The sequence below is a fragment of the Ischnura elegans genome, chromosome 1, assembly GCF_921293095.1.
Source record: "Ischnura elegans chromosome 1, ioIscEleg1.1, whole genome shotgun sequence".
In the NCBI taxonomy this organism is placed as follows: Eukaryota; Metazoa; Arthropoda; class Insecta; order Odonata; family Coenagrionidae; genus Ischnura; species Ischnura elegans.
Window position 1 is genome coordinate 76715534 of NC_060246.1, and position 27851 is coordinate 76743384.

At 40.7% G+C, this 27851-nt stretch overlaps 2 protein-coding genes across 3 annotated transcripts in view; one reads left to right on the plus strand and one right to left on the minus strand.

Annotated features, from left to right (window-relative positions):
* Positions 1-27851, plus strand: part of LOC124163669 (dedicator of cytokinesis protein 3) — a 166208-nt gene that overhangs the window by 25111 nt on the left and 113246 nt on the right. The window lies entirely within an intron of this gene.
* LOC124163679 (innexin inx3) overlaps positions 1-27851 on the minus strand; it is an 87132-nt gene that overhangs the window by 16064 nt on the left and 43217 nt on the right. Inside the window, exons 1-3 of one of the 2 annotated variants that reach the window (XM_046540744.1) lie at positions 4459-4955; positions 2835-3055; positions 1434-1648 (exon numbers count right to left, since the gene is read on the minus strand). In XM_046540744.1, coding sequence (XP_046396700.1) covers positions 1434-1648; positions 2835-2997 — 378 coding nt within the window. In that variant the 5' untranslated portion in view covers positions 2998-3055; positions 4459-4955. Of the gene's footprint in view, positions 1-1433; positions 1649-2834; positions 3056-4458; positions 4956-27851 lie in introns of those variants that run through there. The other variant, XM_046540752.1, reaches the window with a different exon arrangement.

The window sequence follows — 27851 nt, forward strand, 5'->3', positions numbered from 1 at the left end:
AGCTCAAACCGTGCTCATATTCATAGGTTGCGTAAGACAAGGAAATATTTCGTTCAACAGCGTCAACCCGATTTTCTTTTGTTAAATTAGTACTCTCCGTCTACCTTTATTCACGGAAATATGGAATATAAGGTCATCGAACTATCGTGAAAAAAACGGAACCGTGGGCGTTGACTTTCCAGATTCATATGCCGTCATGAAATCAGGTTGCACAATCCGTCGCCTCCGTCGATTCGTACATGTAGAGATTGCTTCGAATCAAGGTCTCAATTCTCGCCCCAGACTTCATAATAGGCTGGGTACCATGATGCAGCCCATAGATAGTACTCTTAGAGGTTAGTAGGAATGATGATGATCATAGTAACCGCTGAATCAAAAAATAATGGCGTTTGATTGATAAAATTGTCGATTATATCTGCCATCGCAATTCACCATTTTGTTGAGTCTTGAAATGATTCTCAAGGCGTCTTAAATCTCGAGACATTTATGTCTCCAAGATTGCACTCTAGCTATTTCAGTCAATTTCTTCATGTGTGAAGCCGGAAAAACTACGTCATAAAATATCGGTTCAATGAACAAGGACAGCCATCCTAGAGTCCTCATTTGAAGGCAGATTTCCTGAGTTCCAACTGATTTTGATGGCCTCTTCATTCTTGTGATGAATTTTATTTATTTATTAGAATTTAAGACAGTTGGTTGTTGGTTGTCTTTCTTGGGTGAAAATCTTTAACATATCCGCAGCAGTTCATAACTTTATCTTTACACATTCACTCTTTACACCCCATTGATTTCACTTTCCTTACCAACGTTGAATGGAAATATGAACAGAAATTGAATCGGGAAGACATCTGCACATTAAAGTGCGCATTTGTGTCGATAACGAGATAAAGGCAGAGGTGAATGGAAAAAGTCACGTGCGGTAGTAATGGACTTATTGCGGAGACTATTTCCGCTGATAAATGATCATATGGGCAATATTTCTTGGATTTATTACTCCTCTGGGCATTGATTCTCGTTCACCTTTCGGCCAGGTCTTCGCTTCGCCAAGGCAACAAAAGGTTGTATGCCAAACATCTTTATTACAATTAAGGCCAAAATTACAACATAATAATTATGTAAAGCGGCAGAAAAATTATGAGTCTGTCTCTCGTCAATTCTTTCGCAAAGCCGCTGGAGCGATTTCATTGTCGTCGCAAGCGAAATTCGCTCTTGGTGAATGTTTACGTTCGCTTTATTCTCGCCAAGCGGAACGAGAATGACTCTTTCGTCGCCAGAGGGACGAAGCGAAGCATTTCTGGCGAAATAGCTAGGGATTGAAAATGAGAATACGAATTCATACAGCGTTCGCCAATCTTTTCGACAAATCGCGTTGGCGATAGCCAGAAAGAACCAGAATCAGGCCCCATTTATCAGGGGATTGATGGGGTACTGACCTGTAGGAAAAGGACGAAGGGCACCCACTGGTAGTAGGAGTGGTAGAAGGTTTCGTCTCGGCCGGCGACGTATGTGGCTACGCCGGGGTGAGCCACGTGCGTCCCCACCGGCTTCCCCTGCTGGTGAGGGAGCGTGAACGTGCTCGTGATCCAGCAGTATGTGTTGATCACGTGAGGTGGTATAGCTCCATCCGTGATGCAGCTGATAGGGTCGCCTGTGAAATAGAAGAGAAGTATAGGGATGAGATTAGGCACGAATATAAAAACATAACGTATTCATCATCATTCTCTCGAGGTTATTGAACCATTTGCTGCGAAAATATGACCCCGTGTGCAACCGAGCTTATTAAATTCTAATTCCTTCCCAAAAATTGATTGTAGTCACCGCTAAAAATCCATAACGGCTGATTTTCTGTTGATTGAAAAACTGAAGTCTGTATTGTGATTTCTATACGCTTAAGAATTACAGTGATTTCTCGACCGTCAGAAACATAATTATATTGCATGAGTATTGGGGAAACTGTTTAAGCAAAGGCGATATTTTAAAAAGAGATTATAAACATTGGAACCCTCCACATTTTTCCACCTTCACAATTTAATTGTAGAATTTTACAATAGTTTTGTAATTACTCCATCATAATGAATTACCATCGAAAACTTATGTTAAATGCTTTTTTATGCATGCAATGCAAAATTTACATTTGCGTTTTCTGTGTAATCAGTAGATTTCCTTCTGTCTTTTCGAAAAAATGTATTTAGCTAGTTATTCGAGAGCTGAGAATTTAGGAATAATTGCTAATCGTTATTCAAAAATTCAATAGTGAATATGTCAAAATTTGGTAGTAGAGGTCATCTTAACGCCAGTTGAAACGTACCCATGTAACCCTTAAAGCATCGGTGATTGCCACTTTCTATGTGATACATTAAATATAGCCTCAGAGTCTTTTTCTTCTCTTCAACAATATTTTATTAAGTGAACGTTACTTACAAACCATAGGTACCATCATGAATCATCAGATAAAGGCACAGGTGAATAGAAATTGGTGACTAAGTATCCGAAGCAATTTTTCAAGTAGTCAGTCTATAATGGAAGCAATACCAACTATGTGCATAGATATGACATTTTCTAAGACGTATCCTATACCCAGATCTGTTATGTCTTAAAAGGGGCAATTAAAGCCAGTAAACGATGGTTAAATTAAGCCACTCTATAGAGTGGCAAACAGGCGGTACGGGCCGTTGAAGAATTCCCAGTGGCCGTATCTCGGACATGGATCATCACGTAAATCCCCGAGTAAAACAGCACGCTTAGCCAAGAGATCTCGATGGCCGTCGCCAGGATGAGGGATTCTTGGAGTTGTGTCGTGCATTTTCAAGACGCTAGCGTGCGCGGTGACTCACCAATGAGGTTATTGGCCGTAACTATGATGCAGCAGACGAAGAGGAAGGCAGAAGTGAGCCTGTAGTGAGACCGGAAGATGCTATTGTCGATGATGGCTTTGTCCACGAGGTAGCGAACTTTAACGAAGCCCGCTACCGCGGACACCATACCGAAGACCGCCATGGTGACGAAGGGGGTGGCAGCAGCACCACCTTGACACCACCGTCTATCCCCTCACACCCTAGAGAAAGAAAAGAGGGTATTAATATCAAGAGGAATTATTAGTGCATTAATATGTAGAACTAGACATTAAAATCATCTAAGAAATTAAGCCTATAATTTTGTCATAGCCATGCACCATATCTAAGAGTAAAAACTAATTGTATTAGAAGGTCAATCCTGTGAATGGTCCTAGGTGTCTCCGTTTTTTCACCATTTTTTCTATCGACAAGAAGACATTGCCGCTCGCGAGTTTTTCCACAACATTTAATGTGGACCTTTACTTATGCCGAGTAAAATCATAATGGAATACAAGGAGTTCATTAAACAATCTGGATGGTGATGGTTTTCCGGGTTTACACCGCGTTGATTCATGTTTTTGGGGACGACAGTTTCGGGCGCGTTCCAGCTCCCGTCTTCGGGTTCGGGCATTTTGGACCCGAAGACGGGAGCTGGAACGCGCCCGAAACTGTCTTCCGCAAAAACATGAATCAACGCGGTGTAAACCCGGAAAACCATCACCAATCAACTCACCGCGGAAGCCTCCGTAATAAACAATCTGGATGCTGATCGAAAGTATATCCTTTCCACACTTGTTTACAATAAGAATGAATCAATAATGTTTGTTTTTACCTACAAAATAGGTATAAAATTACGATATTTTTTATCAAAACAGGAATCTTGGATGAACTTTTTGCTATTTTGGAATTGAGATAAAACGGACCTTTCGCGTAAATTCACATCCACTCCTTACTAGCGGCCCTTACTGTCCCTATCGCAGATGAGAAGCGTGTTGAGCCAGCGGCAGGTTTGTCTGATACAAGATGTGTTGCAAAAGAGTATCCTTATTCAAGCGATTCCTTGGATTAGAAGAGAGATGACCATTCCATTGCGAAATTCGCTTCATCTCCGAGTTTCCGTAATTAAGGCAATCAAGCAGGAGTTAGCGGGAGGAGGACTCTGAAGCCACCTAACCTGAAAGGCGCCGAGTTCGACCCTCGCCTCGACGCAAGGACGAAAACGTCGTTCCCTGCAATTGAAACGGACGGCCTGTAATCGAAACCTCATTGAACGTGCTGGGGGCTTCTTGGCTTTCCTCGCCACGCTCGATTTAACTGGACGAGTCGCGCCGATCTGACCCCGCTAACGTTCGAGAGAACTCGCGCGGGCATAGACACAAAAACCCATCCCACCTCCTTGACTCGATGAGAGTTCTCTTTACAATGCACGGACACGAACGAAGGGGAGGTTGGCTCTTCTCTCATCTTTCCTCCCACAGAGCGATACGGAGTCACCCTCGACGGAGACGCTGCTCCGAAGGTAAATGGGTCAGAGGTCGCGCCCAGCCCCCTACTAAGTCGGGTCTTGCCCCCCCGAAAGGAATGGAAGGAAGACAGAGGAATTAAGCGTAATCACGTCACGTACAGATGCTCTCGCCGCTCCCCTTGCCCGGAGAAGAATCTGTCCTCTCCCGGAATTATTTCGTCCCTTCCTCGTGGAGGATAGGACGGGAGGAGTTGTGCCTTTCCGCCACCACCAACACCAACACCGCCAACTACACTGGATTCCTCCCGGGAGCGTCGCGCACCGAAGCCCGCCACTGGCGTTTCGCGTGCGGGAAGGGACGTGGAGCGAGGCAGGCGGAAGATCTGGGCTCTGCTCTCGACGCTGCTGTATCCGGCGAGAGGGGTTTGCGTCTCTCGTTGTATCACAGGCTTCCACGAGAGGTACGTGAAAGGTTTTTAATGCACCCCTTTCGGTACCAACCTCCAAGTAGGAGTTTATCACACGTTTAGCACCGAAACATACAGAAACATAAGCACGCACTGTGGCACTGCACTGTTTACGGTCCTCGGCAGTGCAGTGCGTGATGGTGGTGGAACCTCACCGATCCACTGCTTCCAGCCAACTGCCACTCCCCTCCAGTGTTTTCGTTCCTCGCCGGTGGTGGAGGGGGGTGAGGGTGGAGGGGGAACGAGAGAGGATGGGGGGGATAGAGACCCCCCCCTTCCCCTCCTTCCCTTTCACCTTATCTCCTCTCCCGGGCTGATTCGTATTGCCGCATGGTTGTTTACCCTGCAGGAAGTGCGATTGTGTGGAAATTTTGACGGCCTGGGGAAATGGACAGAGGTCTGTCCCAGAGCGTCATCTAAACATTTTAAATACCCTCGATTCTAAAACGCGATACCGCATCCGATTTATATACAAAGATATACGGGATTTAACCTAACGGTATATCCGAATATTTTTTTATATTTTTTTTTTATCACTGCTCAAAGTAAACCGCCGCTGTACGATATTAATCGTAGTTGAGCGGTTGAGTGGTAGGCGGATATACAGGGACGGAAAATGGTCAATTAAATGTGACGTAGGTAACCCATGTAAGCCGAGTTTCCGAGCTACGCGCAGCTTCCGGCTCAAAGACGAAAATTTAAATGATTTAGAGGCCTGGAATCTCTAAAGTCCCTTTCATACCTCTTCAGGTTATTTCGACGGTAGAACCTGGTGTGCCAAAACACATCAGCATATACTTATTAGAAAATTGACGAAAGTTTAGAGGTAATCTCATAGTTTTCCTAAATGGATGTGAACATATTCAATGTGAAAATATTTCTCTCCTCCGGTCAAAAAATCATTACCTATACTTATCCTTCCATTATACCATTTATTTTTACAATTTTTAAAACCATAACGTGCACCTCGCTTTTATGACCGTACTTCTACCAAAGTTATTTGTATGTGAAGCATGCTTTTAGACTTCTCAGCAATAAAAGCAGAGTATATAAGAAGGATGAAGGTATTATATGCGGCAAGAGGAAATAAATTTGTTGAATGCTTATTGATCACATTGTTTGCATACCAAAAGTAGGCGATTTTTCGAGAAATGAATTCTTTCAACAAGTAGTCAAAGAATTCCCCGTGTGTAGAATGAGAAAAATAAAGCTGCTTTGAATTCTCATGTTTCACTGAAGATAAGAGATATTCGATAAATCATTTTTGCAAAGTGAGGTATTTTTTTAGAGGATTTTTTTTGGATTGCTCATTGCCACTTTTCCTATTACCATCGCAACGAAGCGAAATTGTTATTTTACCACGGAAATGAGTGACGCATGTTGAAAAAAAACTTGTGTTCTATGAAAAAGTATTATTTTTACTATGGTGAGGGTATTGTACGCTCAATTCCATTATCAGCGAAAATGTACACTATTATATACGTTATATCTGACCTACTCTGCCGTGTTTATCATTGTATAATGCATCATATGGTCGTATATCGTCAGCTGAACCATGTTTCTTCATTGTCAGTTTCTTTTCGGTTCTCTTTCAAATGATTCAACGAGCACGTAGTCGCAGATTTCTTGGAATGTTTCTGGTAATTTTATAATAATAACTATAATCGTTGAGCAGTTATTCTCCAACACCCACGGTTTTATGGAAATTTTATGAGTGTGAAGCTGAGTATTCATGGTAAAAGTTCTCATTAATATTTTTCAATAAAATACAATGACCAGTATTACCGGTTCAAATTGAGGTATAACGCGGTTTGCTTTCATGATTGTCGACATTTTGAGATTAAATTCTCCTCTTTCAGTCCGACGTGCTTTATCGGAATATTCTCCTCACAATCATTAAGGCGTATTCGATTCAGCAGTCGCAATCCACAGGTGTGAGATACTCTTCCTGCATTTTGTATTTAAATGAGGCTATCAATGTCCGCTATCTTTCAGTTAAGGTTTGTGATGAGCGCTTTTAAGAATGGATTGGATTTCTCATAGACGCGTTTGGGATCTTAAGCGAGAAGATTCTTATCGACATAAAACAGTAACGCTATAACAATGTAGTTTGACATACTTCATTCTCGAATGATCTAACTGACAATTTGAAAGAGGAAATTATTTCAGTTGTAAGATTTTATGTCTCAGAATTTTCTCTTATTTTTTAAGACATTTTCTGGGTTGGAAAAGGATAAATTTTCTGAAATATCAGATTAATTTTTTTAACGTGAGCTGCTTGATTCTCACAGATTGCAAAAGCGTACGAATCAAGTGGATAATTTTGATTTTTTAAAATTGATTTTCAGTAAGGTGATTACAAAATATGCTCAGTTTATCGTTACTACCCTCCACTACCTACAGCTCTAACTTGGCAAAATATACTAACTTGGCTTCAGTACATGTAATCAAAGGAAGTGGGTGGGAAATGACATACCGTCCACGTATTAATCATTCTCGTATTAATACGTACTAATCTCTTTCGCATCGACCACGCATATTTTACGATTAATACAACACTAGCATATAAAGTGAAGAGGTTCTTGGCTGCGAATTCCTGCTTCTTCTAGCATCACTTCATAAATTGCTTTCGATTTTTAAAAATTAATTCTGCATTTAAGACGTGAGAAAAGGAATCGCTGTGGCTCCATGAGAATTTTTCATAAACTGTATGGTTGAATTCTTTCCGCATTTGAAAATGCTTCAAACCATGGACAGTAAGCCACCCCGATAACGCTATGAGAATGTTCTCCGTAGTTTCTTCTCGATAGGCGTTGCTGTCTGATAAGGGCAGTAAATACATCTTCAGTTACCCTTGGTGTGTAAATATTTTATGCTACGACTGCTTATAATTAGTTTATTCGTCAATTAATCATAAGCTGTATACTCTCTTACTACTTGCTTCTTGCGGGCAACTAGGTATTTCGAAGTAATTGGCTTTCTGCGAGTTGTGTCATCGTGCCCACCACTGAATTTTACTGCATTTTAATTTAATGAAGATAGATTTATTACGGATTGTAGTGTTCTTATTATTATAATTAAATAAAATCTGTGCGTATTTGAGCATGTTTAATAACTTCGGGATCGTCGTATATTCCCATTGCAATAATTTCCTAGCTTTCGAATTTTCATATTTGATTTTATTTATTTGTAATGGATAATTCCTTTTCCATTTTGATGGTATTTTCTATGTTCCTACGCAGTTTCCTCACGAGCTAGTTATTGATCATGGTTTTATGATAATGATATAGACTGCTCTGCGAAAAAAATCTCGATCGCAGTCACGTGTAGTGTGTTTTCAATAAACTAGTCTTTGAAGCGCAAATAGTTCCACTTGAGTTGAACTTCCGTTTCGACTAGTCAGCCAAATTCATTACTCGTAGATGTTTTTTTACGTGTAATTGAAATTTAACATTTTGGAATCACCGAAATAAAAAAATTGGACGTGATGGACTTCCGTGGCATTTCTCATTCAGGCAGCGGGCTGTAGCTATTGGCTTTAGTGCGCCGTGCTCTATGGCGAAAACTTGACCCAGCGGCTGACCACGCTCGTATTGGTATGCAGTGCAGGCGATGGGGAACGGGAGATGTTGAATCGTGACGTAACCCGTCGCTCTTCTTCTGTCTTGATCTCGGCCAGCCTCCCACTTACAAGGTCCCCCTTCCCTCCAACCAATCTAGGAGGGAATTAAGAAATTTAACGCGCTAGCACGAAAGAAACCGAAGCAAGGAGCCACGACATGATTAACGGGCAGGCTGCCCAGGGTTATCTCTTGGGGTTTGCACTCAAAAATGTTACAAATATCCTTTTATAAAATTCACATTAGTCTAGCGTTTTGATGTTATTTTAAATAATTTTTACAATTCCTTAATTATTACAATACATTTGTTATGAATTCAACGGACAATTTTAAAGAGAATATGTGTGAAATTAGTGTATCTGCAAAAGATATTAATTGTTTTACAATCCACTCCATTTCTGTATGTCATTGAAAAGAAAGAGTGTTCCTTGCCACAACGATATATTTTCTTTGTGAATTGCTTAAAAACTCTCGTTTGCATTCAAATTATGAAGGATGCAAAAGAGAACTCACCACTCCCTCTCGCTTGGCTGTATTTTTACTTTTTTCGCGACGAATTATTCGCTTTAAATTGCCCTTACCTTCTTAAAATTTTCAGTGCATTTTGCTTAGACTTTTTAAAACATTTGCTTGCATCTCATATGAATATTATTGCCTGAATAAATCAGTGGGGTAATTTTTTTTTAATCTGAGATGCAGGAAATTTTTATAAAATATTATACTCTATACAACTTGAAATTTTTAAGATGAAAGATTTCGACGAATTATTTTTCACGAAAAAATACCGGATAATTAGAGTTGATACGTGCTCTGGAGTTTTGTTTTCTAGGGTTAATTTCTCTCCATTATTCCTGTCTATTGTCCTGCAGTCCTATTCGCTGCTCAGTAAGCACAAGCGCTGTAGCTTACTGAGGCATACAACCTCGGTGGAAAATGTAACGCTCGATAAATAATGGCAGCGCTTGGTCGTCTATATGAGTATGAACACTGTGCAGGCCCGCATCAATAATATTTCCCACGCATGTTTCAAGTTTTCTCGGCAAATATCATTCTAATATCTCGAAATGTTCGTAATTATTAAATAGAGTAATTTTTATTCATTAACAGAGCAATGTATGCGGTAAAAAACATCTATTTTCGTTTATATTTTGATTCATTTTTGTTTTCATATCGTTATCGATTAAGAAATCGTTAACATATGCATCTTCGCATTTTACAGAGATGGTTGATTTCTCTTCCTTTCTTCTAGCGATTCAGTATAGGACCAACCACTTACTCTTCCCCTCTCCCTTTTCCCGCCCGCTTCCTGCCTCTAACCGCTGCCATTTATCTCCCGACTTCCCCTGCGGTCGCTGGCGAGAGCCGCGACATCAACTACGGACACACTTTGGGATCCCTCGTGACGCAACGGATTTCGCGAACTCCGACGTCATTTCATCGCCCCATTTTTTTTCTCTCAAGCCAATCCCCCGCCATTCAGCCCATCCCGACTTCTTTACTCTATTTTTTTCCTAAAGTAGAGTCATTTGTTATCTCGATCGAGACTTGAGCATCCGCCTCGTTTCTGTTTGCACGAGAAGCCCGGCGTTTACAATGAGGCCTTTCTATCAGAGCATTGTCATCTGGCAGATTCAAGAAATGCCTCAAATCGATGGTAATCGTTCTCTTGGAAGGATTTGATAGGAATTGTGCCCTCTGTTTCAATTATAATTATATAGTCGTTCATACCAGTTGAATTTAGACAACATAGTCCATTATACTCCGACAGTCACAAACATTCGAGCCATGTTGGGTAGGTATACCCTACTCAAACGGTATTCGAACCCGAGACCTTTAGTTTAGCAGGCAAGTACACCGCCCCGCACCAACCGAGGACGGTAAGAGTGTATTTGTGTAAGAGAGATGTTGTGTTTTTCTTTTGAATCAGTGTGCCGCTGATTCCATAATTATCTAAGGGTAATATAATGTGCACATTGAGAAGAGAAAACTTCGGAAAATATAATAAGTGGTTCACTGGTGGATGGAAAAGATATTGAATTGTGAGGGAATGTTGAGGTCAATAACTTAAAGAAGAAAGAATGATGAGGCAACGTGGAAGAAGAAGGAGGAAAATAGTTGCAAGATATGGGATTAAGAAAGGTTGGACTTACGCCGATCTGAAGAGCTAAGCAGTGCGATGGCTCTGCTTGAGTTTTTTGTCTAAGTGATGTTATACCCCGGAATAAGCCATATTTTTGTGAATTTCACATGTTCAGAGTAGAAGGATCAATGCATTTGCCTTCGTAACCTGGTACCACTGAGGTTGTTTTGCATGGTCACTAGTGTTGGAGATTAAAGGAAGAGAGGAAATGGTATGTCTGATGACTTAATTGTTGTCTCAGTGTGCTGCCATGATTACACTTCGTTAGTGGTTAGCAAGCCACCAATCCGCATCGAATGACTTTGCTATATCATCGTGGAAGAAACGTTACAAACATTTTGGAGTTTACTCACTTAAAAAGCGAATAAGATAAGATGAAATGATTAAATGCATTTTGAACAATAAGTTCAACGATTTCAAGAAAATAGTTGGCATGTATTGTGACACACACATATCAAACTTTTAATTGTCGGGAATGAAAGACCTCCTTTCATCGCAGTCCTCTCAACGCATCCTGACGAAAATGCGGGATCACCTGCAGTGTGAAGCCAACAAAATTCTTCGGAACATGACCAAAGGGAGTAATTTTCGCAGGAAAAGCGATGCTTCATCAGCAATCATCTGGTGAACTCTCTCCCGTTCACCATCGACCTTCATTATTTTTTTTTTCAATTTTCCGCCTCGTGGTGATGCTTCGTAGAGAGAGTCACGCCTCATAACTTCCGGCCGACGGCGGATCGCACCATCTTCATCAATCATCGGCCGCGGAGATTTGAAAGATCCTTCGCGGGAGGTCCACCGCCCCCGCCGCCAACATTTTTCTTCTTTTCCCCTCAAAGCCGATTTCTATGCGATGCACCTCAATCTCGATTTCCGCTCTATATATCTCAGATAAATTTTTAGAGACAGTAGATATTGGAGGATCATAGATAGAATGTTTTGGCGCAATAAATTCCACTTACTAAGGTTCTCTTTTACAGACATTATGAGTTTAAATGATCCCTTAACTTTCGTTAGTCTTTCATTAATGAAATAAATTGAGTTTTCTTAGCTCATCAGATATGGATGTATAATCGTGCTAAATAAGCTCCCGTCATTATCATTAAAAGTATAAATGGGAGAATTGTATTGGCCCTTCGTGGTTTTTGTTGTTCAATGAAGGAATGTAGCCTTATTAACATTATTTATTTTCGTGCTAGTTTATGCGTTGCCATAAAATTGTGGGAGGCTATGGTATTCCTTCCGGCTGTGACTAGTGGATTTTTTATGGGAACGTGGGCGAGCATATGCTTGTTCGCATCTTCGTATGCGTGTGAGGCAAGCAGTCTCACATACAGAAGTCATAAACGAGCATGGCAAAGTTTCGGTCAATTTATTTTCACAATATCCAAGCTGTAAAATTTTTAGCCACGAAGAAAGCCTCTTATCATAACATTTAATCAAATTCATGTCAGTATTTACCCACAAAAATCGATCTTCAAGACACAATTGCATCTCCTTTTTAAGGTTTGCATATGGCTTCTTGGATTATCTCCTCCTTTCTTGCATCCAACCTTGTCTTCAGCCACCCGTCGTCCATCATTAGCTGCATGGACTTTCTACACACTCTTGCCTTCTATCAACATCAACAAAAACGTCATACAGTAGTTTCGTATCATTACCCATTTTACCTCGTATTTATTTCCTCGTTTAATTTCCTTCATATCTTGCCACACCCTCTCCATCCTCCTCCATACCAACACCTAGAATGTCTCGGTCAAGGTGGGAATTAAATTTGCGCATTGTTCCTACCACCTACACGCCTTGATCTGTGAAAATCTCCCACGACAACCCCGCGCCCGAACGATGCTTTCAAAGCGTGAGCAAATTCAGACAGGTCCGAGTTCTCGAAGGTATTTCCGGGGCTGCCTGGAGCGAGGCATTTAATGCATTCCATCACGAGGTGGAAAGAGAAAAACAAGAGAATAATCGGATGCCTCCTCTTCCCCTCACAGAAGACCCTTCCGTTCCTGCCCTGCCCCCCTCACTTTGCCCAGAAAGGGGGTTGTTATTTTTTTGTAGCATTTAAAGTCCCACCCTAGACCCTGCCACTATCTTTTTTTCCATCCGTACCCTCTATCTCTTTCCTTGCCTCAACCCTTTCCTAGCTTAAAGGGCTCCACCCACCGCCCTCATTCTCGACCTACTCGGGTACTGTGATGGCTCTTTCCGTGGGAACACTATAAAAGAGGGATGCCCTTCTTGAGTTCTGCATATCGATGGCTAAGTTCTAACAACACGTATCTCAAAATTTGGCCGGGTTGAAACCGGTAAAAAAGTGTAATGACATTTTAAAAAAATATTCAAGCAAAAATCAACTCATTGTTTGCAAATTTATGCTTCTTTTTCAGTTATATGTATTTTTGATTTTTAATTTTAGTGAACAATTAAAGATATAAATCATTTCTTTTCCTCTTCTGAAAAGTTAATATTTTTTAGACAAATGTTGTTAGAACTTAGCCATCGTTATGGCTTGTGGAGGTTGTCATGGTGATGCCATCTGCATTTATTCACACCAATTGCGCGGTTAGCGAAAGTGAACGAGACGTTACCATTGGGTCTAAGCTTACAAATTGGGTGATTGTTACGCTTCTGTGATCCATACTTTTGTTTATTAGCGCAATTTAGGCTACCTGGAGAGAATAATAGATCTCATCCGGTGCAATCCTATATTCAGAGAGAGATGCATGTAAGGGAAGGTTTTCTCTCTCGCTTTATTACCACAGAGGCTGAGGCTCAGGGTTATAAAGAATACTTCGAGATTTATAAGTAATAAAAACTACAATTTTCTGCTTTGGTGTAGCGTAGAACTCTTCTCTTAATTCTCAATTAAGAATAAGAATTATGGATTTTTATCCGTTGTATTAGCTGATACATCGAACACTCGTAAACTTCCAGAACACTTCATTTTACGATTGAAGTTGCTCGAAATTGCGAGCACAGATTCAACATTAGTAACTACTGCTCCCAGATACAGCAGTATGTTGATTTTTAATTTTAGCCTTAAAGCTGGGAAATTTTTGAACTTATATGCACCGAATTTTTCCTTAATTAATCGGCACTCCTTACTGTGTTCGTTGCTACGGGTGAGTCATGTTATTTTATTACCTAAGTTTCGAGGGCAAAACATCTGCCAATACGATCTATGAAGATGGAAATTGACGTCCTCTGTATTATTTCGTTGGCAAGAGATCTTTAAAAAGCCCGACCGCGGGCCAGCCGGGCGGGTTAGGCTGGCAGCTCACGACTTCTCCGCCCGCGCGAGGCATTTCGTAACGCACCCGCGCTCCGTGTCCATGGAGAGAGGAAGGCCTCTTAGTTCCAGCCATCCACTCTCCGCCGGCTCTCTTTCATTAACGACCGCTACTGCCCGGGAGGAGAGGCGATCTCTGGGGCAGCCGGGGAGTAGTCCCGCGCGGATGCTGGCTGGAACGCCGCTCGCTCGTCGGAAGCGCTCGCCTCCGCGAGGCACGGTGCGGAGCACGTGAGCTGTGCGGAGGCGTGGCTTGGGCCGTGTCCCTGGGATGAGGGATACCACGAGCGCCGGAGTTCCCGATGCTCCACGACCCAGCTCTCGGGCAGCTGCCTGCCTATCCCACGCGCGATAGATAGGAATCTCAGACCAATCTGCGATGATAGCGCGGGTGACAAATATGTTTGTCGATGCTTCATTGAGAAAGATCATTTCGTAATTACTGAACTTAGATGTCAATTTCTACTACCGGTTACCTACCGATAGTTACCGGTTATGGTACATGTTAACATTGAACGTTACTAATCACCCGTATGCCCCTCTTCCAACATTTACCCTCCATCCTTTACCATCGATAATCGGTTATTTTAATGGAAATCTGCAATCTTTAGATATTTCAAAATAAATGAACCTACGACTATTGAGAAACATGTCGAATATTCGATGTCCACCATCGACATCGGATGCAATCGATTGACTTTTGCCATGAAGAATCAATGGCTGAAATAGTCTTTGGAGCAAGGTTACTTGATGGGTTTTCATGACTCTCGTAAAATCTGAGCCGAGAAGGAAAAAAACGAAGATGTTAGGTCCCCGTGCGCTTCCGCCCAGATCCACCGGTGCACCGCGAGCTTGCCCTCTGAGGGAGCATCCGCCCCGTTCCGACACCTCATTTCCCCCGACACCTGTCCTCCCGCGCACCCCTCACTGCCTCCGTCCATCTGCCCCTCGACTCCGCCTCCGTCCGCTGTTTCCCCATGAAGGCCTCCAGGGCTGCACAGCCGGTGCATCCACGGGGAGTTGTTGCAAAGGAAGCACGGCCCGGATGGATCCACCCCCATTCACACGGATGCCCTCGGGGAAACTACCGTCACTGGGTCAGGCCGGTGATGAAGAGGGAGGATGCTTTATGGGAACAACAAATTTGGGATTCAAAAAGAGCAGTGCGATAGGGCCAAAATGCATCTGCTTCCCGTCTGCAGGTGATTTCTCCTGATTTACGGAAAAAATATCTCCTCAATAGGGGCCGACGCGTGTTTTTTCTCATCCCGACTAAGTGCATTATATACTCATCCACACTCTACTTAGGTGTTAGTAAATAAATGAAGAAATAATCAAGTATGAATTAGTGAGATGCATGAAGATATTCATACTGTTATTCATACTCTATTAATCCGTTGGTTAGTTGTAGCTTTTAGACGTGTAAACGCATTATCATGGAAAAAATCATCTAACAGACATGTTCTGTTTCCGCTCATTTTATAACTTGAAATTAACTTTCCATTTCATATGCATCAGCATTAAGTTTATTGATTTAAAAAAATAAAAACAATTGAATCGAATTAATGATAAATAATAATGAAATAGTAAAATAATAAGCTGGGTTTCCTCAAAGGAGAACCAATGGCGAGGCAGCCTTTATGGCTTGATCGTGTATGCATAGCTTGCGCTCCTGCGGTTTCTTAAAGGTGAGAAATAAATGACGAATATAATGACATTTACATTATAAATTACACTGATAAAGTAGACATTCAGAATACCACATATTATTTTTACACTAGTCATAATTGAACTTCTTAAACGCATCATCGTCGTTCATTATTCTCTGCCAATGGCTACAATGGACCCAGGAAATCTCATTTCAAATTCTTATATTTTGAGAATAAGCAATCATGAATTCTCGAGTTTTTATAATGGTGCCACCAAAGAATTCCCACGGCCCGTTATATGCCTACCCCAGCCCATCAGAAAGCACCGCCCGCGCCGCTCGCCGTCCTCAAGTTCCCGAAAAAGCGGAAACCGCGAGTCACCAAATTTTAGGTGACCCATGCAATGCTTCGGCGAGCTGTGATATCTTTTTTTTCTGGAAGGGAAAACCCACTTCCTGGTAAGGTACTCATTTCGCCACCGGAGGGATTCCTACCTCTATGGTTTCTCATTCCAGCTCTCTCCATTCTCTAGTCCCTTACATACCTGAAGACCACGGTGAAATGGCGAGAGCTCTCTCAACGATTAAATGTTACTGGGATCATTCATGTCCTTTCACAGAGGCTTTTCCTCGAAGGCACTTTTCCTCCTTAGTATACTCAGAAATTGTGAACGTGAACGCCTCACGTCTCTTTTCCTCCAATGCCTACATGTTACTGTGTCAGTTAAGGCGAAGTTTTCTTTCGCATCCCTCAAGGTTATCGAGTGGAAAAAGTTAACGGATTATTTCATCGATTTTCTTGTAAGTCGAGTGAATTAAGCAAGAGTCGATTTCTCAGCTACCTGTTGTATCTTGAGGATCACCTTCCCGTGTTTTTTGGTTTATTGCCCACATAAATATCCTTTCAAATCCTGCTGTAATTTTTTAATGTATCGAGACATTGCTTCGAGAATCACTGTTTTGAAGAAGGAATAACTACCTCTTGATGAAAGTGTTTATAGGCTTACATCATTTTTTCTTCATTCCACGATGACTCATCAATCGTGTGTTGCTTTATAGGCGTAATAAATTGCTTTACAGCTCAATATTTCCTCTCAAATGTGATGAACGGACGTGAAAGATGACAACGTAGACATTCAATTTCGTGGGACTGTATTCGTATGTATTGTCGTAAATACATATTAATTTCCGTCTCTCTGCTGTACTTTAAAAGTAAGTTTTTATTGACGATCAATCATCTTATGCTGAAATAATGACGTAATTTATGAATTTTATCACAATAATGATGCTTTTCATCTCGGTAAAGGTATGAACCATGAGATCTATCCAAAATGTTTCGTCTATGAATTTAAATGGATCATTGATCCAATCCCTGCTCTCTTACATTAGTGCACAACAGGATTTTTACATTGTGTGTGTTCAAAAAGTATCGTGCATGAAAATTTTAAGAAGCGCACATGTCTGATCTTTTATTTCCGAGAGATGTTTAAATCTAGCTCGAAATAACATTTCTTTTGAGATGCCGAGTAAAACGGAGAGACTTTTTTATTGAACAAGTAATTGATGATGAATATTTCGAAAATTATAATCAACCTTTCTGCCTAATTTTCTATCTCCGAACTCAATAATTGATTCAATATGATAAATGAAACTTTTCACGGAAATTCCTCGATCAAAAATCGTTTAAGGGAAATTTCCGGTTGGAGAAACATTAAAGATAAGGAGAAAAATGAAACTTCCGCGGCATTGCACTTGGACTATTTGTTTTCACTGCGTTTGTTTTTCGCAATCTTGATATCGACGCCCACCCACAAGAAACAAACTGCGTTCCTCCTGCTCGTATTTATGCCACATCCTCCTCAGAAAAGGGGCAGAGGTATAGCACGATGGTATGCTTTCGCTTTTGTTTTTGCTTTGCTTTCAGCATTTGCGAGTGCCGGCACAACCAGTAATTTCATATTATTAAGAGATTTAAGAAGATGAGGCTTTTCTTCCATCTTGTTTTCTTCCTTGTAATGGGATAAATGGGGCTAAGTATTATTTTTGCCTTCAAACCACCTGTAACCCCAGTTCTCACGAATGAAATCGCTATCGCTATTTTTTTTTTATAGGGGATAAAATGGTGGCTGACTTTCGTCCTTTTAGAACTCTGACTTGCCGGCGCAACCAATAATTTTATGTGATTACGATACTTAAGTAGATTAGTTTTTTTGCGCCTTGTTTTCTTATTCGTAATGGGGTCATTCGATAAGACTCTATTGTTAACAATTGCATAAGAAATTTAACTTTCATTCCTGATCTCTTATTCTCACCGATGTCATGGCAGGTCGCATACCATGGGCGTACCCAGTGGGGGGCAACTCCCCCCCTCAGAAGCAAAAGTAAATTTAGCTGAAAACGAAAGTTTTGAACAAGTTTTCTTTAAATCCAAAAAATGACATCAGTGTAAAACGAAATTGACATAAAAATATTTTTCGGAGAAAATAATTTTATAAACAAATATAGTGTTGTAATAATTTTCTTGAAATTTTGGTTTCCATTTACACTAATCTGTGTTACAATTTAAACGACCTCGGCTTGCCCCCCTCTAGTTTTTATCCAGGGTATGCCCTGTTTGCATACAACTCGGATTAACTGGCTAAAAATTTTTAGTTCGGAGTAGTATCCGAAATCACGAGTGTCGAGTTTAAATAATAATTGTAAAAGTGAGAAATGAGAATTCATCAACATCAGTTTCTTGGTCAAAATGTCTTCAGTGAAACGCGTGACTGGGCGAGGGGAACAATTTATTCGTGTTTATTTATTCGTGCAAGGTTTCAACTCATAGTTCCAACGTGTGTCTACATTCCTTTTTAGAGGTTCAAACGAGCATTATTTGGTCTTCAAATCACATTTAGCCCCAGTTCTTACGCATTAAATCTCTAGAGGATAAAACGGTTGCTGATTTCTTCATTTTTGAACTCTGGTTTCCCCATTGCGGATAACTCTGCGCTAGTTCTACCTCTATAGTCTGAATACTGAGAGGGATAACTCATCAAAGTTTACGATAGGGTGTGAGAATGGAATCCAAGATTATTTGTCACTTTTTTCGCTTTTATTTTGACGCTATCAAGTCCTTTGTTTAGAATTACACGATCTTATTAAATGAGACATGTTTTTCTTGCCATCCCTCCGTCGGGCCTCTTTCACATCGTATCAGATTAAAGCTTTATTACGCCTTATCTTTAGTCCTTGCCTCAGTGCGTCACCCATCTATAAAATGGTATTCATCATTTCGAATACGCATTTTGCACTGAAATGAAAACTTAGAATTATAAATTCGCACTAGAAAAATTGCAGCTAAACATTATAAGTGTGAATGAAAGCCGGACGGTGAGTTATTTTTTAGACGGGGTTTTTCGAAAATAACATCAAGTACTAATTATTCTTCATAAAACCACATCAATTGCTTATACTAATTACACTAACCTTCATTATGTTACCTCGATTACCCCGTGAGAGTGACTGATATCTTTTACCATTTTTTCGCTTCCCATATAGTTATTTAAGGGTGCCGGATGGATAGGGAGTGTGATTTTGCTCAGAATTATTCCTCCAGCAGCAAATGAAAGTTTTTAAGCACCTATGCACTCTCACAAGACGTGAACTTACCTAAGTGTTTCTCCCAATCATAGTTGTGGCTCGGAAAAAGGCGACTGCTGGTCCGATAAGGTATGGGTCTAAAATAGGGAGTATGTGTGATTTTTAGGATACAGCTTTCTGATTGAAAAATCTCTCGGATGATGAGGGATTTTATATGTGCGCATAGGTTTTTTCACCACTCATAGCAGACATTTAAAAGATTTTTTGTTTCCCTAGCCACTGATAGAGATAATTTTTAATAGCTGAGCGCTCGCTAACCTCAACCTCATCCGCAAGGACTTCCCCAGTTTGTCTGCTTTTCTCACCAAATCCAACTTCCTTCCTATGATATAAATCGTAATAAACATATCTCCACCACGATATGCCGTAATCTTCTAGATGTGTCATTGTTACCTAAGTGATGTACTTAAATCAAATGTGTAATAGTTACAGAAAAATGGAGTTCATATACATATTTTATCTGATATCACACGGGAAATATCACAGTCAATTTCAATTTATGTCATCGGAGTGGTAGCAGGAAAATTTTCAAATGAGACATAATTAAAATTTGGTGCCACAGAAGAATGATGTGGGATTGTATAGGTATCTCGCGAAATCAATAACATTAGTTAAACTATCAAATTAACTATGAATATTAAAGTGGTCCAAAAGGCGGTCAATTTTATATCTGCGCTGATAGTTAAATTTTGCAGTAATGTTATTCTTTTATTGCATTAGTTATGCTAATTCACTTTTCATATTCTATACAGAAACCAGAATCTTCATATACCCTGAAGGAATTGAATAGATTGTGTGTCCCACATTTAATAATCCACATCTAAATTGCAGCTGGTATTTTTTTCATGTAAAAATCCGAAAATTCTTGCATTTATTTGACTCGTTTTGAATTTAATAAGCCTAATCGTAATTCTCAGAGTTCTATTTCCTTCCATAAATATGCGTAGGTAGTGGCACTAATATAACTTTTTATGTTTCGTATCGTCGAAAAGAATGAAGAGTGCCTAGTATAAATTCAATTGGATTTTACGACACTAAGTTACTAACTAACTAACTAAGTTACTAACTAAGCAGTTATATTGATCTTGAATTTTAAATCATATGGATACGATGCTATAAATAATTTTAAATTATGCGTTTTCAGGAAAGGCCTTATTTTTTAAGCCAGTCGACCAGTCAATTGCAAATTAATCGCGTACCCAGGAAACCAATGGATTTATACCTGTGAACATAGAGGCTTCCGAGCATCCACATAATTTATGTTAACGTAAGATCAAAGATTCTCCCGGAGTAACAAGTGAAGAAAGGTTTCTCGGGCTTCTCACTGGGTAATTTGCTCAATGTGTCCCGGCGTCTCGAAAAGTGACTTCTGAAGATCCGCTGAGATGAAAGACTCATTCAGAAGATCCCCCGAGGATGGAAGGCAAGTCGCTTTTCGAAACATCGGGAGACATGGAGCAAATTACCCGGTGGGAATCCCGAGGAAACCTTTCTTCAATTTATATTAATGTTACACTCTCGGGTGTCAGCATTGACTGAGGCATGCTTTAAAAAATCACCAGTTTCCCATTTCGTCTCCTCAACTGCGTACACTCATCCGCCATAACATCCTATTCAATTATTTTTTCTTGTGGCACGCGCAAAGGGTCTGCTAGTATAGTCTTAAGAGATGATATTACGAGCAATTCTACAACTTCCAAGTATCACGGCTCTCCTTACGAGCGACTCCAGAGATGACGCTCGCTCTTCCCCCTGCCCCTCTCCCACAAAGACGCGCGCGAAAGTGTCTCCACTGCTTATCTCCGTTGTCGTGCGGAGGACACGCGCACTCGGATCTTCCCATCGTCGCCGCTGGAGGCGCTCTTAGTGCGTGAGTGGCACGTTCCTTGTAATTGGTTTTAATTGGCGCGCGAAGAATGGGGGCCATCTTCATCCCTCTGTCCTTTTAAGTCTTATCAAAGGGCGGCCTTGTCGAGTGAATTTTAAGATCTCTCACACCTCGTATCTTATTTTTCTTTATATCAGTATCAAATAACAACACTTCATTTAATTATTAAAGAAGCTACGAGGTGAATTTTGCGTAATAAGCTGAATAAATTACAACGAGACTCCTCGCACCAGAGGTGAAAAATAATTAAAGAAATTGGACAAACCCTGTGGCGTGTTAGATAATTTTCATTTGAGATTAATCATTTTTTTTTCATTCCCACATCCAATTCTTCTTGAAGGTACTCTTACAGGGATCGTAGCTAGCATGCAATCCGGCAAATATGCCAGCTTACGTATACGCCAAGACGATCTCCATTCCGCAGTTGAATTAACATTTTTTCTCGTGAAAAAATGCTAATTTTTGATAAAAATTATACTTTAAGGTGATATTCCATATTTTGCACGATAAAATGGACTAGAAGTGCCGCTTGTACCCCCATGTCTCATGAAAGTCACCGTAGCATGTGGCTCTTTAAGAAATATGATTTAATTAATCGTATTGATGACAACATTTTTATAATTGTCGTGAAGTTTATCTCCGTATCTATGAATAATTAATAATCTAATTTTGATATTTTTCCATTTCAGGTGAGTGCTACAACTACATGAAAATGAAATAAGCTGCTGATGTAACCGTAAGTTTAACCTAAATTTCCTCATCAATACCATAGAGTAAGTATATACTTACTCTATGTCAATACTCTCTGAAAACTATTTATTTTAACTTAAACCTATTCATCACTATTGCGGATCAGGAAATTCATTCATATATATTTATATCAATTTCCATCCAATTTTGGAATAGGCTGAGACTGATCACATCTACTTAGTGCAATGTTTCTAGCTAAATTTCCCAAAAGCTTCTTTTAATAATCATAAATTTCTTATTCTGTAGTGGAAATATTTGTTTTTCAGTCAAATAAATGTGGATAACAATTATTGTCCACAAAAACCGACATCCAGTACACCATCAACTAAAAGCTCTGATGGTAATGAAACTTAGAAATGTCATCGTACTGTTTTGGAGATTTTTGTAAATTAATATGGTAATTGAAATCAACGTAAATAATTTTTATGCAAAATTGGCCCAAAATCGGTTACAACAGCAGTCTAATCAAGAGCATAACTATTTCTCCGTAAATTATTATAGTATTCTACCGATTAAGGTAAGTTTCCATACGCTTAAAAAATAAAATCACGAATTAATACGAATGTTAGATAGTTTGTGGAAAATTGGCCCAAAATCGGTTACAACAGCTGTCTAAACATCACAATAATTATTACTCCGTAAAAATGCTTTAAAAAAAATAAAATCACGAATTAATACGAATGTTACATAATCTATTTTAACTCTATGACGTCGAGTATCTCATGAAAAACTTTATTTTATTTTTAAATTTAACACAGGAAAAGAGGAAACAAATTATTTGCCTTCAATAACGAGGGAACTATTTGTTTCCGGCAGGATTCCCCTCATGCGAATAGGGATTGCATGGCAGTGTCCTGACCTATCCTTTTACCTTCCCAAGAGATTCCGTGAGTGGCGCTAATCGGTCTTCCATCTCACAGTACACCTGCATGATTCAACTTTCATGCCGAGTTAATCTCGAAAAACTATTTGCATACCTCGGCCTCTTCATTTTTCTCCCCTTCCCTCACTTTTATCTGCTACCCTACCTCCTCCTTGCGATGGACTCCTTTCTGTTTTTTGCTTGAATTCCCCCTCTCTTCGTTTCCTCCGTTCATGCCTGTGTGCTCGAAACATTATCGCAATTACGACCGCCAGGGACCGCGCTAGTGGCAGCAATCACATACCGACGCCGTCTTGTATTCTAACGGCACCCAAGTAATCATTGTGTATACTAATGTTAGGTTTCGTGCTCGTTGCCATAGTTCAGAGTCTTCCGGGTGCCAGAGTCGCATTCGTGAATTTCACTCTGGGAATATACTTAATGGATTTCTTTACTTTTTGACGGCACGAAACATAGTACGCGGTGATTATGTTTTGCGTAAAACAGGGAAATACATCATTTAGACGCTGTGTTAATATTTTTAGGTATTTTTAAGGATTTAAACCCCTATTTTGTATTTTCATGATACATAGGTATTCTAGAGCTATTCGTATCAACCCTTTTATCTTTTCGTTCGATATTCATTTAAATCCGTATCAGAAGATACGGATTTAAATGAATATCGAACGGGGCTCTTGGGCTCCTGAGTCTTGGTAGGCTGTATCTTTATCATGCGTGAGCTACGCAACATGTAGTTAACTAAAGGTTCTACTCCAATGGCACATACAAATATGAGACGAGAGCAGTGCTGTAGTTGGGCCGGTACGGTCCGGAACGGCGTACCCCTTAAAATCCAAACTCGTTATAAGCGTATCGGTTAAAATACATTTTTACATGTGGAAAAAATAGCCCCACTGTAAATTTTCCATTGGATTTCAGAAAGAAAAATTGGAAATGATTATTTACTTGTTCAGATTTATCTCGTGGCACAACTTGGGACTAATGTAAGAGTTGGAGTGTGACAATTCAATCGCGGCAGGCTGTATAATACATGCTCAGCAGTTGGCAAATTTTGGTGAGTACCGCCTAAATTTTTTTCTCAACTAAAGCACTGGGCAAGAGTTAACTCTTATCGCCATATTTCTAGTACTATACCTTTCTTTGATCTACCTCTGTACCGTGTTCCGTAAAAGTTACGTCAGCAATGTTTTCGGAAGACCGTCATTATTTGTATGGGTGCATATCATCTTATTCCCTTTATTTTTAATCAAATTTCGCGTGAATTACTCCCATTATCGGTGTATCATTATTACTCCATTTAATATATCCAAACTCACACACACACACACACACACATCTTACATCCTCTGTATTTCATTTAGACATATCATAACTAAATTATGAAGTTTGATGGCGGCGTTGGATTGGATACTGAGAGGAACTTCATACAGCAGACTTTATGATGGCCTACTTTGAGAAATGTATGAATAATACGCGCCACCTATTCTTTCTGTTCTCATCGCGGCTAGAATCTGCGGTGCGTGCAGTTGCGGTCACCTTCAGTTCGTCGGCCGCATTTTCATATCCCCTCTTTTTGTACACCACTCTCATCTCCGTCTCCTTTCTTATTTCCCGACCGGGGGCAGGGCATTAGCCTCCGCTTCTCCTCCCTCTACACGGCCCCCCTCCCTCCTCCTCCTCCCCCGTCCAATCAAAAGCCAATCCACGAATGAGACTGATATGCGCCAGCCCGCTGCAGCGTTGCCGCCGCCAGCTCCCACATTTTCCCTTCTGTCTGTCCATCCCCCTTTCCAGACGGTGTGCAGCAGATTTCGCCCTATATGGCAAAGGTATGTCGGCGTTCCCTGACTCACTCGCGTCGTTTCCCAACGGAAGATTGGCAATGATGCACTTTCATCTCCTCGAGATAGATACGATAGTCTTTGGTCACCATCTGCCCTGAGAAATGTTTTCAAATGCTGTTTTAACGATGCAGTCTTTCGTGCAGTCATACATGCATGAGAATTATTGGAACGGGAGTCAAGGGTTCTTAATGCATTCATTAACTTGTCGTTGAACTTTGTCGCTAACCTTGTGCTATTTTCAGTGCGCCTCATCCCACGTATGTACCCACTGATACTTCACTCCTTCTTTTCTCAAGTCAGGCATGTCCGTTATTTTATCAAGCAATCCTGTTCCCATTCTCCCTCTTCTATCCTTAGGCAACACCCCGCCAATTAAGACAGTTTTCAGCATCTCTTTGCCCTTCAAGACGCCATCCATGCAGTATCTTCTGTAATACATCGGGAATACATTTATCCTCCGAGGAAAATATTAATATACGTGGCCCGCAAGAATTTCACTCGACTCTTCTAATCAAAATCATCAAAGTATAGGAATAGGGTTATGATTGCCAGTCGTGATACACCCACGGGAGGTGAACCTGTGACTTCCGATCACATTCCTCCCAAAGCACCACTCTCTCACCATTTACGTCCTCTGACGAATAATTTCTCTTTTGTAAAGCTACCATATACGAGAAAATACGCGTAAGACAGTTTATAGGTCGCTGAAAGTCTTAATACTGTCCATTGTAGATTAAAACAGACGTCAAATCTTTGTTGGAAGTGCATTTCATGTTAAGGGACACGTCATCGCATTTTTATTTTCCATTTCCATGGGTGACCCGCAAAATGCTACATGTAAATCTACCTTTACCGGTGGAGCACTTCATTGATGGAATTTTGCAATTAAATCTTCATGGTCAGCATAATTTCTAAACAGGTTTTGATTGTGAACATCGTTATAAATTAATCGGATTGAAATTATGGATAGGTAATGATAATAGAGTATTAGTCGCCAACATTTGAACCCGTGACATCCGACCATTCCTGCCAAAGGGCGCCCCCGTGTGGACCGCGTCTTTCCTCTTCATGGCTCCACAACCCCTCTTCCGTTCGCAAGGGGATCTCATGCCGACATCGGCGGTGAGCCCGAGGCGGACGAAGGCCTTCATCTCCGTAACACCGCCATGCGGGGTACTCTTGGCAACGTGGCGTTGCACTCCTCGGGAGGATGAGACCCAGCGGTTGACCTCTCCGGCCACCTCACATCCTCGCCTGCTCTCTCCGCCGAGGAGACGACGTCCCAGGTGCTCCATCGCCATGAGGAACGGAGTCATCCACGGCGAAGCAACAGCGCTTCCAAATGCATTCCACGCGCTCGGCTGTCGGGGGCGGAAGGGGGATGGGCCGCCGGGAGAGAGCCGAATATATTTATACATGTCCACAAGTCTGGGAGAGGCTCTTGTTTTTCATCTTCCTCCTCGCTGGGCCCTCTGTCCTTGGGGCATTCCGTGGGTGTGGTGCAACCGTGGTGGCGTGGTTGATGTGGTGTTGCAACCGTGTGGGAGGTTGTTACCTTTCAACCCCGGCGGGCCTCCAATCGGCCGTGAGAGAGGCGCGAATTTTTGCGTTTTCCAGCGCTCGGTTCTAGCGCTAGAGCTCAGTAGGTAGGTTTTGGTATGTGGAGCAGGCGACCGGCAGCTAAATTTATTTGCAGTGAGGGAAATGGGAGTGAGGTTGTGAGGAACAGGGAGAAAGGAAACTCGGCGTCGGCTTAAGTCTTTTGTTTTCGAAAGGTGCCGGGGCGCCGCGGTTTAATTTCCCATCCGACGGTTGTCCTAGAATCGTTGCTAGAATTAGAGTTATTCGTTCATTTGTATTAGGAAGTTAATACTCGAAAATGAAAAGGAGACTTCGTTGATTTACACTAATTTATTTTGTCCGAACGACATGTTTCGAACCATAGAGGTCATTATCAAGTACAAAATTTTTTTTATTTGATAATTAAATTAATTTTTGTACTTGATAATGACCTCTATGGTTCGAAACATGTCGTACGGACAAAATAAATTAGTGGAATAGGGAAGTGCACTAATTTTTTTTTATTGCTGAATTTGAAAGTTTAGCCTAAAAAAGAAACATTAGTATAGTCACTTTTATTTTCTGCATCTGGGGTATGCACTTTAAAACGTTTTGAAAGTCGGAAAATTTCATGTTGCGCTGAAACACAGTGCCTCCATCTTGATTGAGATGTGACGTCACAAGGCAGTAGTCACCAGTGGAGTATCGCTGAATTCCGTCGCCTTCTTTAGCGCGGCGAGAGTTTCCGGGAATCGGTGGAGTTTGCTTCCTAAAAATGTCGTCTAGTACCGAAAACATGAATTCAAAATAGAATTATAAATGATTTTTTGTTCCAAATTTCATCTCGACGTCGAAACAAAAGCTTGGAGAAGATATTCATTCCCGTGCCTTAACCACAAGCTATACGGAATAAATGGTTCAAGGCTGCTCCTGACTCTTACCTATCGATGATATTCTGTTTTGAAGATCATTTGAAGGTATTGTAAGATCAAATTGATATTTATATTATAATAATTTACTTAATAGGTACCTCAGTCACATCAGAAAGTGTGTTGAGTCAAAATATAGCATCTTCCGCGTAGACCTACGTAATTTATAAACTGAAAGTAGTTTGGTTAAAGAATTATGGCGCGACTGTTTTTTTACACGACCGGGCAAAATGCGTACTTTGCCCATGATATGTGCATATATGATAACAAACGATTTTTGTTAAAGTTAATCTTTATTTGTTGAAATTAGTACATTTATAGGTGATACAGATATTAAGGTACACGGCAGGTCGCGCGGCGTAATTTGTACTCCACTGGTGACGGGTTCATCTTGCTGATCCAAAAAATTAGCTACAATACCTCGAACTTTGAAAACCCGCAATATAGGCAGTCAAAGTACATTGTAAGAATACACGAGACCATTATAGCCCAGAATGTACGTACAATGTCGAAATCCTTGGTTTTCAAAGATTGACGTATTTTATACGCCAGCGCGCCCGGTCCAGGGTTATCAACTTTTATTTCATCCTATTTGTTAGTTGAAATTATATTTCAGAATGGTTCTTTTAGCACTGCTACTGAGGTAAACTGGTAGGTACTGAGTACAAGGTACTGAGGTATGTACTGAGTAAGTAAACTCCCTTTGGAGTAATGTGAATTACAAGTGTTCGAGATATATGGCATTTTATATTCGCTTTGTGTTCTTATTAATTATGCCTGTACGCATATTGTTGCTTGCCGCGAGCCTTTAATGGTATGTGCTCTTTCAAGAGTGGTTTTCATTTTTAATGTGGAAGTTGGTCAGTATAAGCAAAGAAAAAATTAACAT